Source organism: Brienomyrus brachyistius, chromosome 11 (assembly GCF_023856365.1).
Source record: "Brienomyrus brachyistius isolate T26 chromosome 11, BBRACH_0.4, whole genome shotgun sequence".
Classification (NCBI taxonomy): Eukaryota; Metazoa; Chordata; class Actinopteri; order Osteoglossiformes; family Mormyridae; genus Brienomyrus; species Brienomyrus brachyistius.
This window is the reverse complement of record NC_064543.1, coordinates 26,588,175-26,605,039: the sequence shown is the minus strand read 5'-3', so window position 1 is coordinate 26,605,039 and position 16,865 is coordinate 26,588,175. Positions and strand designations below refer to the sequence as shown.

Genomic DNA, 16,865 nt, shown 5'->3' with positions numbered 1-16,865 from the left:
GTGCAACAAAAACGTTAAGCAGAGAAGGCAACAGCAAGGGCAATTCATACTGCGTAAATATCGAATAACCACTTGAAATGCTCTGTATGAAACCGCATTACAGTTTCCAGTTTTGTCCTAAAGGCAGCAAGCAATGTAGGAACTTATCAATTGGATTCATGGTGCTAGAACCTGTTTCAGTCTGACACCTCAAAAACAGTAACTTCACACACGTAAAATGACTAGGTTAGCCAATGTAAAGTTGTTTTGTTAAAGAATTTAATTCTGTGTAATTTCGTAGCACCATATCGCGATATCCGATCTGTGACAAAATGTTCTTTGGGGAGCTTTCATTAAAATCGCCTATAGTATGAAAAGAAAATAGGTTAAACAATGAAGTAGAAGGACGCGCTTTACCCTCGTTCTGTTTGGTCGTCGCCGCTGCCCGTAGTATCGATGTGGCCCACTGAGGTGTTCCACGTCAGAGACACGGCCGGTGGCAGCCGGAGACACATCATAGGAAGAGCACAGGCGGTTAGCTGTCTGGAAGGTAATAAATGGCTAATTCATAAAAAACAACATACAATTCCACCTTGTTAAGTAGTCACATGTTGTTTTGTAGCCTTCTTCTGTCGTTTTTGGTTTTGTCCTGTCAAACTGTGTGGCCAGATTGAGTAATATACAGTCTTTGTCTTATTTATTTTCTCGCTAGCTTGCTTGCTATTTGCTAGCCAGGTGAAAGTGAAATAAGTGAACTTACTAAATTGCCAAAACCGCCAGCAAGATAATTATTAGCTGCCTATTTAATTAAGATTGTGATGTGAATATTTTGCATAAAGCATGGAGCATTGTGTCTTTTTTGCCTTAATAGCACCTTGGCTAATTAATGTGTTCCGTTCATTCACAGGCCGAGTCCAGATAAATGCTTCTGTAGCTGGTAGTACATGAACGTGGTTCTTAGTGTCTCTGTAGTATTTAAAGTCATTTAAACGTGAAATTAACTGATTTCGATTTGTCAGCTGCTTAACCAAGATTGCTAGTTACGTGGCTGTTTTGCGTAGTGTGATTAGGTAGACGGGTCGACCCGCGTTACTAGATTATCGACAGGATGTTTATTACTATTATTATGGATTTGTTTTTTTCTTTGTCATTGCTTGAAATGATAGAGAGGTTCTAGCATAAATTTATAAACTCGCCGTTATAAAGGGGAACATTACTGGCGATTTTTACTCTGTCTTACTGTATTATTTTATTAACTAGTACTGCTCTGGTGGAAGTACTACTGTATATATAATAAATTCTTCCTCCTCGTTCTATAATCCAGTGAGCCTTTTTTTAATTATTACCTACAGATCAACCGTAATTTTTATATTGAATTATCATCATTCAGGCACTTGTTTATACAGCTTTTATTCAGCTGTCATCTTTATTATATTAAACAGATATAAATACAGATAGACTAAGGGCATGTGATCATGTGTATAGGTATGTTGATTCACATAGGCTTTTTTCCTCTTACAAGTCAGTCATTGACAGAGTATTCATTGGAGGTGCCTAAGAAGAGCAGCTTGGCACAATGACAGCCGCGGAAAACGTGTGTTACACTCTCATAAATGTTGCGTCGGACTCCGAACCTCCATCAGAAATCAGTCTCAAAACGGACCTAGGTAAGATGGGTTTGTCATTGTTGGGAAAATTAAAACCAAATAGAATATTTAATCATCACTAAGCAACATTCTACTTTTATTATTTGTGTAAATGAATATGCATCTTATTGACTTAAAGTATTTTTTATGGTTTAAGTTATGTTTTTGTGGTTTCATATAGAAAAGGGCGAGATCAAAGCAAAAACAGAAGCTCTGAAGAAGGTGATCATCATGATCCTGAATGGGGAGAAACTGCCTGGACTGCTGATGACCATCATCCGCTTTGTCCTCCCGCTGCAAGACCACACCATCAAGAAGTTGCTCCTGGTCTTCTGGGAGATCGTGCCCAAGACCACCCCAGATGGCAAGCTGCTGCAGGAGATGATTCTGGTCTGTGATGCCTACAGAAAGGTATTGTTGGAGAGACTGTGAAAAGAGCCACCCCAGCAGTGGGTTATAGCAGCTAAAGCACGCTCGCAGTCTTCAGTGGACTTAAAGTTCCTCTATGTTCGAGTTTACAAACTACTAAAAAAAGTCCATTGCTCCATGCAAATAGTTTCAACATTTCAACAAGTTATAATGTAAATTTCACATTTCCTTATCAGTAGGTGTGAAGTCCATTGTAAAAGAAAAAAGTTTAACAGTGAGGAAAATGGCACACTGTGTGTCAACTTTTGTGTTTCTGAGAATTTTTTTATATTGTGATCTCGTGAAAACACATGCAGCGCTCATGCAGAAGCAGCAGAGGGCAACTTTAAACTGATTTTTAAATATATACTAGATAATCTTGAACATGAATAGTCATTAAAATTGCAAAACTTGCTAGGTATTTTTTCCTGTGACAGAGTAAAAATGTTTCAGCGAGACTTAAACTCCCCTGCACTATAATATTCTTACCAAATTGAAGGTACAAAAAAGGCTGATCTTAATATAGCTGACTAGTGAAGTAAGAATTGGATATGCATAACATACGATGTTGGTACAGTCGAACCTAGTTACTACGTACCCCGGATCCAACGTTTTCACCTTTTCAGCGTACAGGTTTCTAATTCCCGTTTTTAGCCTATGTATTACTCCAATAGCAGCCATTGTTTACAGCGTACACCCTTACAGCGTAAACTTCGATACAACATCCAAATTTCTAGAGAAAATACGAAAACTAACCATCGTTACAACGTACAGCGCTCTCCCCGCCCACCAGAACTTGTGTCGCTACATCTACCTGTATCTACCTGATCTGATACGCCCGACAATGCACATTTGTCTATTGCATTGCTTGGCAACGCTGGCTTTATTCCCGCGTTAAATGAGTTGCCTTGACCGATCGTTACTGGACTGCATAGTAATGGCTTGTTAAGTGTTGTGTGCATATTCTTTGTTTATTAAAATACCGGTCATGCCGGAAATTGTGAATTCTGAATAATAATGGAAGTAAATGATTTTATGATTTAATTTGACCAATTTTTTATTAATATTTTCAGGCCAAATGCCAATTTGGATGCGAATGTTTATTTTAAATATCCGTTTTTTTAATGGCACTAAGTAATCGTGAGTAATTTAAGGAAAATTTCAAGGATCCAAATCAGCTTTGTTGAATTATTTAACAAGTAATAATGTGTCTGTTTGTTTTGTAGTCAATTTAAGGGTCTGTTCTATTAAAGTTTTATCATTTACATGGATATTTCGTTAGTTCTTTCATCCATCTTGCACTAAGTGGTTACAACGTTCTATGCTTATAACGTACATGTTTTTGATATCCCGTCTTGTACGTAGTAATGAGGTTCGACTGTATTAATATTGCATATCGGCCAGTCCTAATACAGCCATATTTTGAATTCGGTACAATATACCACGCCTCACGTTGTGATATCATTTGGCGGCAGTTTTTACGGCAGTGGAAAACCACCACCTTGAAGTACTACACTTTTGATTCCTTCTTGAAGTACCAAAAGTACAGTACTGGTGCGGTGCCCTTTGGTTGAGCAGTGAATTGGACAACTTTACAGTGCCGTACAATTCATACGTGCTGTTCGTCCTCTGCTATGTTCTGTGCTTCATCTGTGTATTGGCTTCTTGTTACTGTGGAGCATGTGCAGAGCACCTAGGCCAGTTTGAGTATAATTGAGCGTATACATGCAGGAGTTAAATCGACTTCCAATCGCATTATCTGGGTGTTTTATTCCAACTTTGAGAAATTTGATTTTCAGTTGAACTAACATGTTTACATGTACTTTAAAAGTGTAGTGTTAGTCGGACTATAATTCAATTTTCTTAGTGTGCATGTAAATGTATTGTATGTTGTGACTTAAGTAGCAGTGGTGCAACAAACAAGGAATACAGTACTAGTTTCAACCTATGATTTAAGGTACATTTTACACCCAACCTTACCATCAAACTTGCGCTTTGCTGGTACAACCCAGGTCCATTGGGCCGCTGCTGGCTTTTCTTGAGTTTTTACTGAGAAAACTGTGCCTCCCCCTTTGCCTTTCCAGGACTTGCAGCATCCCAATGAGTTCATCCGTGGGTCCACGCTGCGCTTCCTGTGCAAGCTGAAGGAATCCGAATTGCTTGAGCCACTGATGCCGGCCATCCGTGCCTGTTTGGAGCACAGGCACAGCTACGTGCGCAGGAATGCCGTGCTGGCCATCTACACCATATACAGGTGCCGATTTTTTAAATCTGGCTTCATGCTGGCCCTGCCTGATTTCATTGGTTTAGTACGTAGGTAACTGATTGGAGAATGGAGAAAGTTCATATTATAATGTGATGTATTGTTATTTTGTTTTTGTTTTTTTTTTTTAAAGGAATTTTGAGCATTTGATACCAGATGCTCCAGAGCTGATCCATGATTTTCTTGTCAATGAGAAAGATGCCAGTTGCAAGAGAAATGCTTTCATGATGTTAATTCATGCAGACCAGGTAAATGTCTGGGGTAAAAGGTTTAACCATAGTTTTGGCCTTTTATAAAACTGTTTAAAGCATTACAATATTTTTATCATGTATATTTTTATACACAAGTCTTTTATTAATAAACAGTTCTTTGTAATACTTTAATGTTTTGTGTGCTGCTGTAGACTGAACTGTTTTGTTTTAAACACACTTGTTAAAATTCAGCATACGCTTTTAATACTACAATTTTCAAAGACAGATGGAAAAAATACCCTGCTTTGTATTTTTGTGTACGGTATTTTTATTATGAAGTGCATACACAAATAAGTGCCTGATTACTTCAAAGATAACATTTTGTGTCATATTGAAATTAAATCTGTTTTTTCCAAGGTACAGTAATTTTATTTGTTTGAGCCCTAACTGCTTCCTGCCTGTGCTCCAGGATCGTGCTCTGGACTACCTCAGCACCTGCATTGACCAGGTCCACACATTTGGAGACATCCTTCAGCTTGTTATTGTAGAGTTGATTTACAAGGTAAAAGGAGTATAAGTGAAGCTTTTATAGTGTACACATTGTAATAGCCTTAGATTTTGATGACTAAATTCTGTAGAGCTCTGTAAAGCTGCCATTTTTCTTGGTTGATGTTTTTAATCCTTTGGTTTAGAGCTTGATATAAACAGTATTTGTATCAGTGTTTGTAAGTGTTCATTGTGCAATAATAGGATGCAGTTCTGCAGTCCTTGGTGTTTATGCGTCCATGTGCCGTTCTTTCCATCACTGTCCTGTCTGCTCGCAGGTCTGCCACGCCAACCCCTCGGAGCGTGCACGCTTCATCCGCTGTATATACAACCTGCTGCAGTCCTCCAGCCCTGCCGTCAAGTACGAGGCAGCAGGCACACTTGTCACCCTGTCCAGTGCACCAACGGCCATCAAGGTGAGTCTACCAAGCCATACTGAGACCCATTTGTTCCTGGTTCTCAGTGCCTGCTGACTTAATGGTCATGTGACCACCTGACTCTAACTGGCGGACCTGTTCCTTATAGGCTGCTGCCCAGTGCTACATCGATCTGATAATCAAGGAGAGTGACAACAATGTCAAGCTGATTGTCCTGGACCGGCTGATCGAGCTGAAAGAGCACCCCACTCATGAGCGTGTGCTTCAGGTATTTTGACCTACCTGTGGGTATTCCCTTTTGGTAGTGAGAATAGTAGCCATCGTGGTGCTTCAACTACCACATCAGAAATTATGAGCTGATATCCTGAAAAGTGGATGTAATTGGTACAATTGAATTTGTTTCTACAAGCTTTCATGATTGACATTGAGTTTCGGTGTATAGGTTGGGCATGATTATGAAGTGCTTACTTTCTAATCAAAACTATGAATGTTATCTTTATGCTCTCATATATCGCTTAGGACCTGGTAATGGACATCTTGCGAGTTTTGACTACCCCAGACCTAGAGGTCCGGAAAAAGACCCTGCAGCTTGCTCTGGACCTGGTTTCGACGCGGAATGTGGAGGAGGTGTGTCCCCGTGTTGTGGAGTTGCTTTAGTTGTCTGGTGTAAACTTGTGTTCTAGCCTGGCTCATCTTTTTCGGTTCCTAGCTGGTGATAGTTCTGAAGAAGGAGGTCATCAAGACCAATAATGTGACGGAGCACGAGGACACAGACAAGTACAGACAGCTGTTAGTGCGCACCCTACACTCCTGCAGTGTGCGCTTCCCTGACATGGCAGTCACTGTCATCCCTGTGGTGAGTTAGCTCACCTCGAGGTTATGGGTTGTCATCGGCGATGTACTTCATTATGAATGTTCACATACTCACACCCTACCACCCAGGCGTAACTGGTTCCTAGAAACCTCTCAGATAATGCCAACTCAAATAACAAGAAACCATTTATTTCTTAGGGGCAAATAACATTTAATCCCAAGTGCTTCCAAGAAACCCTAATCTTCCCTCTCAAATACTAATTTCAGCACATTTCCTAGTGATTGTAACAGACATTTAATAATCACCTTTATGTAACAAATGAAAACAGACAATTTACCAGCTGCAATGGGCTATTACTATAAAGATTTGTCATTGTGAATTGGTACGTGTGCAAATTTGACATACTTCTCCACAGTGCTTTGCTACGTTCAGGTGACACTCGACAAACCTGGGCTTCTTCCCTCCGATATCAGATACAGGTGTTAAATGTATGCGGCTGGTTTAGGCAGGAGCTCAGATACCGCGGTGTTTGTGTGTTTATTTAAATGGTCTAATGAGGCAGTGACTTGATGAGGTGTTTGTCTGTCAGCTGATGGAATTTCTTAGTGACTCCAACGAGGCAGCCGCTGCTGACGTCCTGGAGTTTGTCAGGGAGGCTGTCCAGAGGTTCGAGGGCTTAAGGCCGCTCATCATTGAGAAGATGCTGGAGGTCGTTCATGCCATCAAGACTGTCAAGTAAGTCCCCGAAAAGAGTGTAGTCACATGATCAAATGGGAGGGGAACTAAGCAGCAAGCTATTACAAATAAAACCTGGCTCCACTAATGTATGACACTGGTGACAGTGGAACTTTGTTGTTTCAGGATTTACCGGGGGGCGCTTTGGATTCTGGGAGAGTACTGCAGCACCAAGGAAGATATCCAGAGTGTTATGACGGAGGTCCGCAGGTCCCTCGGAGAGGTTGGTCTATCACAGGCTTGAATTCTGTTCCAACAACAGAAGGGTTTTTCTTTCATCATTCATAATTTATTTGCCTAATTTGGCAAAATACAGTTCAGGGACGTCCATGTACTCTTCTTCAGATCCCGATAGTGGAGAATGAGATAAAGAAGGAGCTGGGTGAGGTTAAGCCAGAGGAGGAGCTGAGTGCAGTACCCACCCCGAAGCTGGTGACGGAGATGGGCACCTACGTCACACAGAGCGCGCTCAGCTCCTCACGGCCCTCCAAGAAGGCAGAGGACAGGTAGGAGGCTCGGGCCACATGTGGGCCCAGTGTCACGGTCCTATAGCTTACGAGTTCTGCAGTGTGTAACATGATGTCATGCATAGCGAGAAGCAGAACTACAAGCACAGTGAAGCCCAATTAGTTATGTTTCTTGTATATTCAGTTTGTATTTCAGGACACATGATGATAATGAGGCAGAAGCACAGAATATTAACTTTATTTCTGGTAATGTTTTCATACATCCTAATCCATGTTGGAACAGTGTATCTGTTTGTTTTTGGCCCCCCAGTTTCAGATGAGCATTAGTACTGGGGTAAAACAATTTAAATTTATGTTGAAGTTAGGAGCGTAACTATATACAATTCACAGTTCAGTAAAAACCTCAGCTTTGGATTCAGTTTGGTGCAATTTGGGTACAGCAGAAAAACAGAATTTGTTTTGCAGTTATTAAAATTGCAAACTCAGAACAATTTTAAACTACAGACACTGTGTCTGTCGACATGCCTGAATAACAAAATGTAAGGGATGCTTTTTTCCGCATTGTAAAAAATATTATAATGAACTAAATCCTTTGTTCTCCAGTACAGAATATGGTCTGTGTCTGTAGCTATAAGCACATATATCTTACATTTTTTTGAGGCTGGTGTGAATTTCCTGGCATAAGAACCTTAGATGCACAGGGACACTAACTTACTGAGGTTGTTTCTGCCTTACTCTGGCCGTACACACACTTGTATGATGTCATCACCAGCAACATAACCAAGTTCAGTGTAACGGAGCCGACAGACAGTCTTGGTCTTATCAATTGCTCTCTCCCCCTCCGGCGCATTAACCGTAACCACAACAGCTGCACAAACACCGCTATGATTAGCATAATGTTTTCCATATTGAACAGGGTTCCACCCATCTCAATAAATGTATTCCTTCGTTTTATCGTGTGTGCCGAAACGGAAATGATGTGCTGAAAAGTACATGATGAATATGTGTACCGTTACAGCCCTAGTTGAATTTAGTATTTTGTTGCTTGCCCCTTACACGGTGTAACTGCCTCAAACCAGAGATGGGGACTCGAGTCGCACTTAAGTCGCACAAACAAAGACTTGTGAGTTGACTTTAGACTTGTCCTCATTGACTTGAGACTTAACTTGTACTTCGATGTTGTGACTCGTGAACAATGTTCATTTCATGGAATTATGTGTTTCATTATTTCATTCATTTCGGTTTTTCCAATGTGTTATGGGAAAATTGGAGGCAGACTGAATATTTCCCTCCCTTAATATTACGCGCAACGTAACGCATGGGTGCAGCCACAGATTTCAAATCAACACAGACCATGGTGAGAGCAAGTTCACCTGGATGTGCCATTTGTTATCGCATTTGGCTATAAAGCCTTCACACAGACAGCTAACAAGCGAACGGACATTCGCAAAGTGTGTGGCGTCAGGATAAATGATGCCGTCTCAACTACGTCCAACTTCATCAGGCACCTCAAAACACACAAGGATAGGCCAGTCACTTGGCTAGGTGAAAGGGAAACTTAGTGCGTATGGACAGATAACATTACTGCTAGCAGGCTAATCAAACCACAGTTGTAAGCTATACAGACTACATGCAGATTAGCTTTATTGTTCCTCACCCATTTTATTTGATTGACATCTCACTACGTTCAAGCCTAGGCTACCAGCAAGTAGCAGGTCAATAGAAGCCCTATACTCTGCTACCAGTTACCAGATGGCAGCAGAGTATATATGGATGTAGGCTATTGATGTAGCCTAACGTTAATCCTATGCATTAGTCAATGTTTTAGAATAGGCTACTGTTATGATGTCAGTGCACCTGATAAAACTCCATTCAGCTGCCCAGGTGTTTATTCAGGAAAAAATATTAAAAGAAGAATTTCTTTCAGAACGTCTATCACAAAAATACTGTAGGCCTATTCCACTGCAGTATTACTGTTAGTATTGTTATACTATTATTGCAGTAAATGTCATATTTTGGACAGTAACAAACAGAATGTATACAAAATAGCCTACTGGATTTTACTGCAAAAATGCAATATGGTCTAAAAAATATTGCAGCAATACAGTTAACATAAAATATAAGCATGGTTTTTCTTTTTTGTAAAGGTACTTCCATATATAGTATTTTGTCTATAAACGACAATATTAGTTTTATCATCAATATTTTAGAGTAAGCAAGTAAATTAATTTACGTGTTCATCATGTGCCCTCATAGAGCCAGACTTGGTGCAAAGACGCTGTCAAAATTTCTGAAATGCAACTATTCTGTTGTCTAAACCTAGCAAGGGGCAGTGTGTTGCTCAGTGGACTAAGCCTGTGTGCCTGTAATGAGAAGGTGGCAGGTTCAAACCCAGCCTCAGCACGTCTGTGGCTCCTTGAGCAAGACCCTTAACCCCCCAGCTCTCTGAGTGCCGCTATAGGTGGCTGCCCTTCACAGCCAACTTACTCTACAAAAATGAACAAGTTCAGGAAGGCATAAAGACAATTTCCCCACGGGGATCAATAAAGTATCGATTATTATTATAAACCTTTTTCCAGGATATAGATCATGATCAAAGGTGTTTTGGTGTACATGTGTTGGTCACCTTTTGCCAGACTTTCATGTAATTGCTTTATTTTGTTATTTTTCTCATTATTTGCAGTTATTACAGGACAAGGAAATTCAATTCGGTGGCTTTGGCACCATGATTGGTGGTAGAACACTGTCAAAACAGACATTAGGAATGGAACGGCTACACAGCATAATAAGGTTGTTAATGTGTCCTGCGGCATTTTAAAATACATTTATCAAGTTCAAACAAAGCTTTCATGATGTTTCTGCACATTGCACATTGAAATAGCCCTCCTAAATGACCATGCTCTGATCAGTTTTGATACTGTAGTGTATAATAATAGATGCCAGTACAGTACATGCTTTCAATCCAAAACAAACAGCAGTGTAGTATATTCTCAGGTAGCTTCTGATGAGAGAACATTCATTTCAGTCATTTAAAACTTGAGACTTGACTTGGACAGTTACATTTTCACTTAGGGGTGAACTCAGTTCTGTTGCCAGCGATTTAGACATTAATGGCTGTTTAGTTATTTTGAGGGGACAGCAAATTTACACTGTTATACAAACTGTACACTGACTACTTTATATTGTATCAAAGTGTCATATCTTCAGTGTTGTCCCATGAAAAGATATAATACAATATTTACAGGAATGTGAGGGGTGTACTCACTTTTGTGAGGTACGGTAGTTTTGCCGTTTGCTAGCTCAGTTAGTTTATGGCAGTCTGTCCCTAGTGGGAGATCCCACAAAGCGATTAGGGCACTTTGGCAAAACAAAAATGAGGAACCATGCATTAGATGGCTTAATGGTTGATTACATACACTGTCAAAAATTAGAATGTGGATTATTGTTTCTGAAAATACAGATTTTTAAGATTTGGAGTTTATTCAAAGAGCAAAGTTTGACCTTCCAGCCCTAGTATGTTTTGGGTTGTTATCTTGATGCATTGTGAGCACTTCTTTGGATATGGGAACACAAGACTATTGAGTATATTTTAGAATCCATTCTGCCGCTACCATCATTTACATCATCAATAAAAAGTGGTGAACCTGCTGTGCATGCCTAGACCCACCCCCTCACACTTCAGATGGTGCTGTGCTTAAGGACGTCTTCAGTCCCTCTTCCTCCACATCTATCGCTTTGCGCATAAAACACTTCCAGCCCATCCTTCATCCTTTTGTTCTTTTCCTAGGACCCAGCAATGGTCTGCATCTTGCACTCTACCCTTAGCTGTATTTCTCCTCTTTAAGTAGTTTGGGAATCATGGTACTTTTACTCCTGCACTCTGCAAATCATTTGTGATTCCGTTGGCTTTTTAGTTTAAAGCTTCTCAGCGCTGATATTTCTGTCAACAGATGCTCTAAATCTTCCTTGAACACATTGCTTACTCCTTTGATATTTTTTAGCTGTCTTTTACTTTTTGTCGAGTTTGAGATGTCCAGTTGTTTTGTATTAGTAATAACTGAGGTTTGCATTAATCTCAAAACCAGACTCAAAAAGAAAATACTGTAGCTACAACTTCACATCTCTTATGTGCGCTTTTAATAATAATAATGGATACTTAATTACCCCATGGGGATGAATACTCTTTACGCCTCCCCCATCTTGCTCTCTGTAGGTGAGAACAAGCTGGTCGCAAAAGCCAGCCACCCATACCAGTGCCCAGGGAGCTGGGGGTTAAGGACCCACAGACCCGCTGAGGCTGGGCTCAAACCGGTGACTTTCTGGTCACAAACACAGAGGCTTAACCCACTGAGCCGCACGCTGCCTCTGCTAAGGGGCAGTTCATTCAAAAAGACACCTGGCACATATTTATCCCAATACTTATACTCGGCAAGTTGGGGAGATATCAAAACAAAAACATGATGCCCTATCATAATTGACAGTGCATGAAAGCATTACCCAGAAGCATTTTCATCTATTGGTCTAAAATATAAATATCATGAATAGGCCACAAATTTAATTTTACTGCATTGCCTCAATACTCGTTTCTCATTTTGTATGTTATGCACTATGCCAAATATTTTGCTACGTGCAAATTGCTATTTGTTAAAATGTGTTTATGACTGCAGTAAGTTAATACTTTTGCAATATGAAACTCAGTTTGGGCCACAGCTGGTGTTTTGCTGATGGGAAATGCCTGCACCTTTCACCGTAGGCCGCCTCTCAGGGGATTCCTGATGGATGGAGATTTCTATGTTGCGGCTTCCTTGGCGACAACCTTGACCAAGCTGGCCCTGCGTTATGTAGCTCTTGTTCCAGAAAAGAGAAACCAGAACGTGAGTGGTTCAGATGGGTTTCCATCCATCCATCCATCCATCCGTCCATCCATCCATCCATCCATTCTCAGCCACTTTTTCAGTTCAGGGTCTTGGAGCCAGTCGTAGGCAGAGTATGGTTTTGATGTTATTTTCTGTTGAGCATGGAATAACTTGCATTGTCCATCTGCCCCCGTCCAAATGTTTCCCACAGTCCTTTGTAGCTGAGTCCATGCTGATCATGGCCACCGTGCTCCACCTGGGCAAGTCAACGCTGCCCAAGAAGCCAATCACAGACGACGACGTGGACCGCATCTCGCTGTGCCTCAAGGTGCTGTCAGAGTGCTCGCCTCTCATGAACGACATCTTCAACAAGGAGTGCCGCAGGTCCCTGTCACACATGTTAGCAGTCAAACTGGAGGAGGAGAAGCTCTCACAGAAGGTATGCGCCTCGCATTGGCTGCAGAATCCATGTCCAAGACTTCATCTCTGTCTCTCCCTCATGTGTCCCTCTGTTTTCTCTGAAGACCCTTCTTGTCACGTCACATGAAATGGATATTTTGGAAGGATTTTTGTCCTTGAATCGCACACTGAAAAGTCCTCTGTTTCTAGGAGTCTTTCTTGTAGCCCTGGTTGCATCTCTGCAGTGCTTGATGTGCTTTATGAGGTCTGCTTTGCATCTTGATGTGTCCTGTAAATGTCTTCCCCACCTGCAGAAAGAGTCGGAGAAGCGGAGCGTGACTGTGCAGGCAGACGACCCCATCTCCTTCATGCAGCTCACTGCAAAAAGCGAGATGGCCTCCAAGGAGGACCAGTTCCAGCTCAGCCTGCTGGCAGCCATGGGCAACACACAGAGGAAGGAGGCGGCCGACCCCCTGGCCTCCAAGCTCAACAAGGTGCACTCTCTTATACCTTCTACATAGTGCTCAGCCGCCTTTCTTATGTACTGTGGCCCATTTATAACCATAATATCCTCATTCATCATAGAAAAACTAATAGAAGCTGTTCTATATGTTATAAGTCAGTGATTCCCGATCCTTGGGACCCACAAACATTCCATGTTTTTTACTGTTAGAGAGCTGGGAGGGAGCAGAAACGTGGACCGTCTGTGGGGAGTCAAGTTAAGCCATAGTCAGACAAATATGACAATTTTAATAGAAACTCCTTCTGGTCACATCCTCCATCCTTTTTTTGGTCTGGTAAAGCTGCATCATTTTGTGAATGTTGTCAGTGGTGTGGTGTGATATAAACATGCAGATCTCCACTGCCACCAGTAGATGGCACTTGTGGTCAAAAGAGCAATGTTGTTGGTATTTTATGCGCAATTGCCAGAAGATATTTTTATACAGTAAGAGTCTATGGTAAATGGTCCACTTCAGACCTCAGTATTGTTAAGTTCACAGAGGCTCTGTCTGGTAGCTGTAGTATTATTGGTTGCTGTTTCCCATCCCTGGAAGCACTGTCAGGTGACTTGGGTGCGTGTTGCATTGCAGGTGACTCAGCTGACCGGCTTCTCGGACCCTGTTTATGCCGAGGCCTATGTCCACGTCAACCAGTACGACATAGTATTGGATGTGTTGGTTGTCAACCAGACCAGCGACACCCTACAGAACTGTACGCTGGAGCTCGCAACACTGGGTGGGTTTCTGTGGAGCTACATCAAATGTTCCAAAACGTTGACACGTACCGTTGTGATCAGCACCGTTGCTTGTGATGCTCTGTAAAAACCAATTTCCGACATCACATAACCAAGTGTGAGTGATGTACATAATCGCCTGTTTGCCTGCCATCTTCATCGATCTGGAACTGGTCCTAGTTGCAAGTGCATGTAGCATCGACTCATTCGACGCCTTGTTATAGACTAACAGATGCCAGCTGTAAGACCCAGAGAGTGAGGATTTGTGCTTGTAGTATGGGATGTGGGTTCATGCAGGCAAGCTCTTACAGTAATTCACATAAAGTCATGTCCGCCTTTTGATGGCTTGTAATGCACAAGTCCAGCATTTTCTACCATTACATTGGCTGCTTGTGACCCTGTAATTTTCCTATCATGTCATCATTAACCTCAGGATCTTTGCCTGCCATTACCACCCTCTGCTCTTCATTTACAACACAATGTTGTTTTTTTCTCATATGTTAATTAGAAGCTATTATTAAAATGGTCTCAGCGTATTTTTTCCACACAAGCTCAGCTGGTAACTTGTTAAATGAGGAACCAAATGTTAAGTACAAGCCTGTGAGGTGATAATGCCTGATAATGTCTGCTCAAAACACCAGGTGACTTGAAGCTGGTGGAGAAGCCATCGCCTCTGACGCTGGCACCCCATGATTTTGCCAACATCAAAGCCAATGTGAAGGTGGCTTCGACAGAGAATGGTATAATCTTTGGGAACATAGGTAAGACAGTAACAGTGTAATGACTGGAAAATTCTCTGGTGTTAGGTTGCTTGCTGTTAGTCCATGTTTTGTTTAATAAAATAAACTTTGCGTTGACTCAGTTTCGACCCTCTGTGTCCTCAGTGTACGACGTTTCTGGGGCAGCCAGCGACAGGAACTGCGTGGTCCTAAGCGACATCCATATAGACATCATGGACTACATCCAGCCCGCTTCCTGCACCGACGCTGAATTCCGGCAAATGTGGGCCGAGTTTGAATGGGAGAACAAGGTAGAGGGAGGGGCTGGAGTCTGAGGTACTCAGGCAGGGGGGAGGCGCAGGGTCGGTAGTGCCAGAGTGGGGGGGACGGGCTGGAGTCTGAGGTAACCGGTGGGGGGGGACACAGAGTCAGCTGTACCCTGGGCAAAGGGGAGGGGTTGGAGTCTGAGGTATTCGGGAGTTGGGGGGGGGGGGGCACACAGGATCGGCTGTTCCCTGGGCAAAGGGGAGGGACACATACATCATGCACCTCCCCGTCAGTGCTGCTGTGATGCTTTCAGGTGACCGTGAACACAAACATCACGGACCTGAATGACTACCTGCAGCACATTCTCAGCTCAACAAACATGAAGTGTTTGACCCCAGAGAAGGTGAGTGCAGTTACGGGTGTGACCTCATTAGTGTGCATTCCTACACTGTTCAGGGGTTATTTTTACATTATTTATAACCACTTATAAATGAACATGTTGTTTTTTTTTTTTTTTTTTTTTACACACGTTTCTTTATCCTTTGCTTAGTTAGTTTTTCTAAAATAAGGTCTGGCCCTGTGAATTATTGTGGCATGGTCTAGAGTGCACTTTCCATGTCCTCCAACCCCCTTGGGCAGGCTCTCTCAGGCTTCTGTGGCTTCATGGCTGCCAACCTGTACGCACGCTCCATCTTTGGCGAGGATGCACTGGCCAACGTCAGCATTGAGAAGCCCATCCACCTGGGCCCCGACGCACCGGTCAATGGCCACATCCGCATTCGAGCCAAGAGTCAGGTGGGCCACCAGTCAGCTTTCACCAACCATACACCGGCCGTATTGCGTCACTGGCAACCCACACCTTTGAATGGAGTTATTGTGTGATGAAGGTTGCCGGATCATGTCCCAGGCAAAGCTTTACTGTTATGTTCTTCAACAAAGCAGTTTCACAGAAGTTCTCTAGTAAAATTTCCAGTGGTGTAAACTGGTTAAAAAAAATATATGGACGACCATACCAGCAACGTTTATGTTTCCATGTATAGCCACAATATCTATTTCAGAAGATGTTGTGGCTGCTGAGCTGTCCCTTTCTTCACCACCACTTCAGTGCTTACCACTTACATGATTTACCAAAACAGTAGCATGTGGTGTGCTCTACTAATTGAATTTAATAAGCATAAGGATACACTGAATTTATACAATTAATAATATCTTAGGTGAACTACTAATCTTCTTACCAAATTGTGCTAGCGCCATATAATCATGGTAATGTGCAGCCCTACTTAGTATAGTCAAATACATGCTAACAGCCAATACTCACACATGCTATTGGCAAGACCAGTGACACAGGAATCAAAATTCATACCCTTCTCTCTTTTTCCATAGGGTATGGCATTGAGCCTGGGGGACAAGATCAACCTGTCTCAGAAGAAGACCACCGCATGAGGCGGCTGGCAGTGAGACCGCCACTCTCTCCGGGTCACTGGAGAGCCTCTGTTGCTTGTTCCTCGTCTCTGTGCTGCTTTCGCTTCCCCCTGAATGAGTCCCGGGCGGCGCTTTGTAAGCGATCGACTGACTTAAGTGCTGGTGGATTTATGCTTCATTTTAGCATGGAAATCTACTTTATTTTCTTGTAGTCAGTGTTTCTTGTTCAACTGTAACTTACACTAAACTTTGCACCTCATAATAAAGTTTCATTCCATCAGTGATGTTGATTGTTATGAATATCACATTTGGTTCTGTCACTTAAATCACACCAATCCTACACCTGTATCATGGTGTTCCTGGCAACTTGCCTACTTTTGTAGTTGGTAATAACTGAGCCTACAGTGACTTAAACCAAGGTTAACAGATTGGAGGGAGTATTTCTTCTGGATGCCCAGGGAGAACCAATCCATTCCCTCTTTGCATGAGTCTGCTCCATGCAGCTGGGTGTCCCTTAGACACACATGTGGGTCTTATTTGTC

General features: G+C 42.2%; 1 protein-coding gene across 2 annotated transcripts; it reads left to right on the top strand.

Annotated features, from left to right (window-relative positions):
- Positions 1 to 377: 377 nt before the first annotated feature.
- Positions 378 to 16,603, top strand: LOC125751512 (coatomer subunit beta). 2 transcript variants are annotated; one of them, XM_049030391.1, is made up of 22 exons: positions 378 to 529; positions 1,502 to 1,646; positions 1,807 to 2,036; positions 4,118 to 4,287; positions 4,430 to 4,544; positions 4,957 to 5,049; positions 5,312 to 5,449; positions 5,559 to 5,678; positions 5,930 to 6,037; positions 6,120 to 6,266; positions 6,814 to 6,959; positions 7,086 to 7,182; positions 7,305 to 7,465; positions 12,180 to 12,300; positions 12,494 to 12,721; positions 12,996 to 13,175; positions 13,773 to 13,917; positions 14,557 to 14,676; positions 14,800 to 14,945; positions 15,215 to 15,304; positions 15,541 to 15,696; positions 16,285 to 16,603. In XM_049030391.1, the coding sequence occupies exons 2-22, from the start codon at positions 1,556 to 1,558 to the stop codon at positions 16,342 to 16,344; spliced, it is 2,862 nt and encodes a 953-aa protein (XP_048886348.1). In that variant the 5' UTR covers positions 378 to 529; positions 1,502 to 1,555; the 3' UTR covers positions 16,345 to 16,603. The 2 variants fall into 2 exon arrangements, with proteins under 2 accessions (XP_048886348.1, XP_048886349.1); XM_049030392.1 differs by having other exon boundaries at positions 410 to 529; positions 1,506 to 1,646.
- Positions 16,604 to 16,865: the final 262 nt, after the last annotated feature.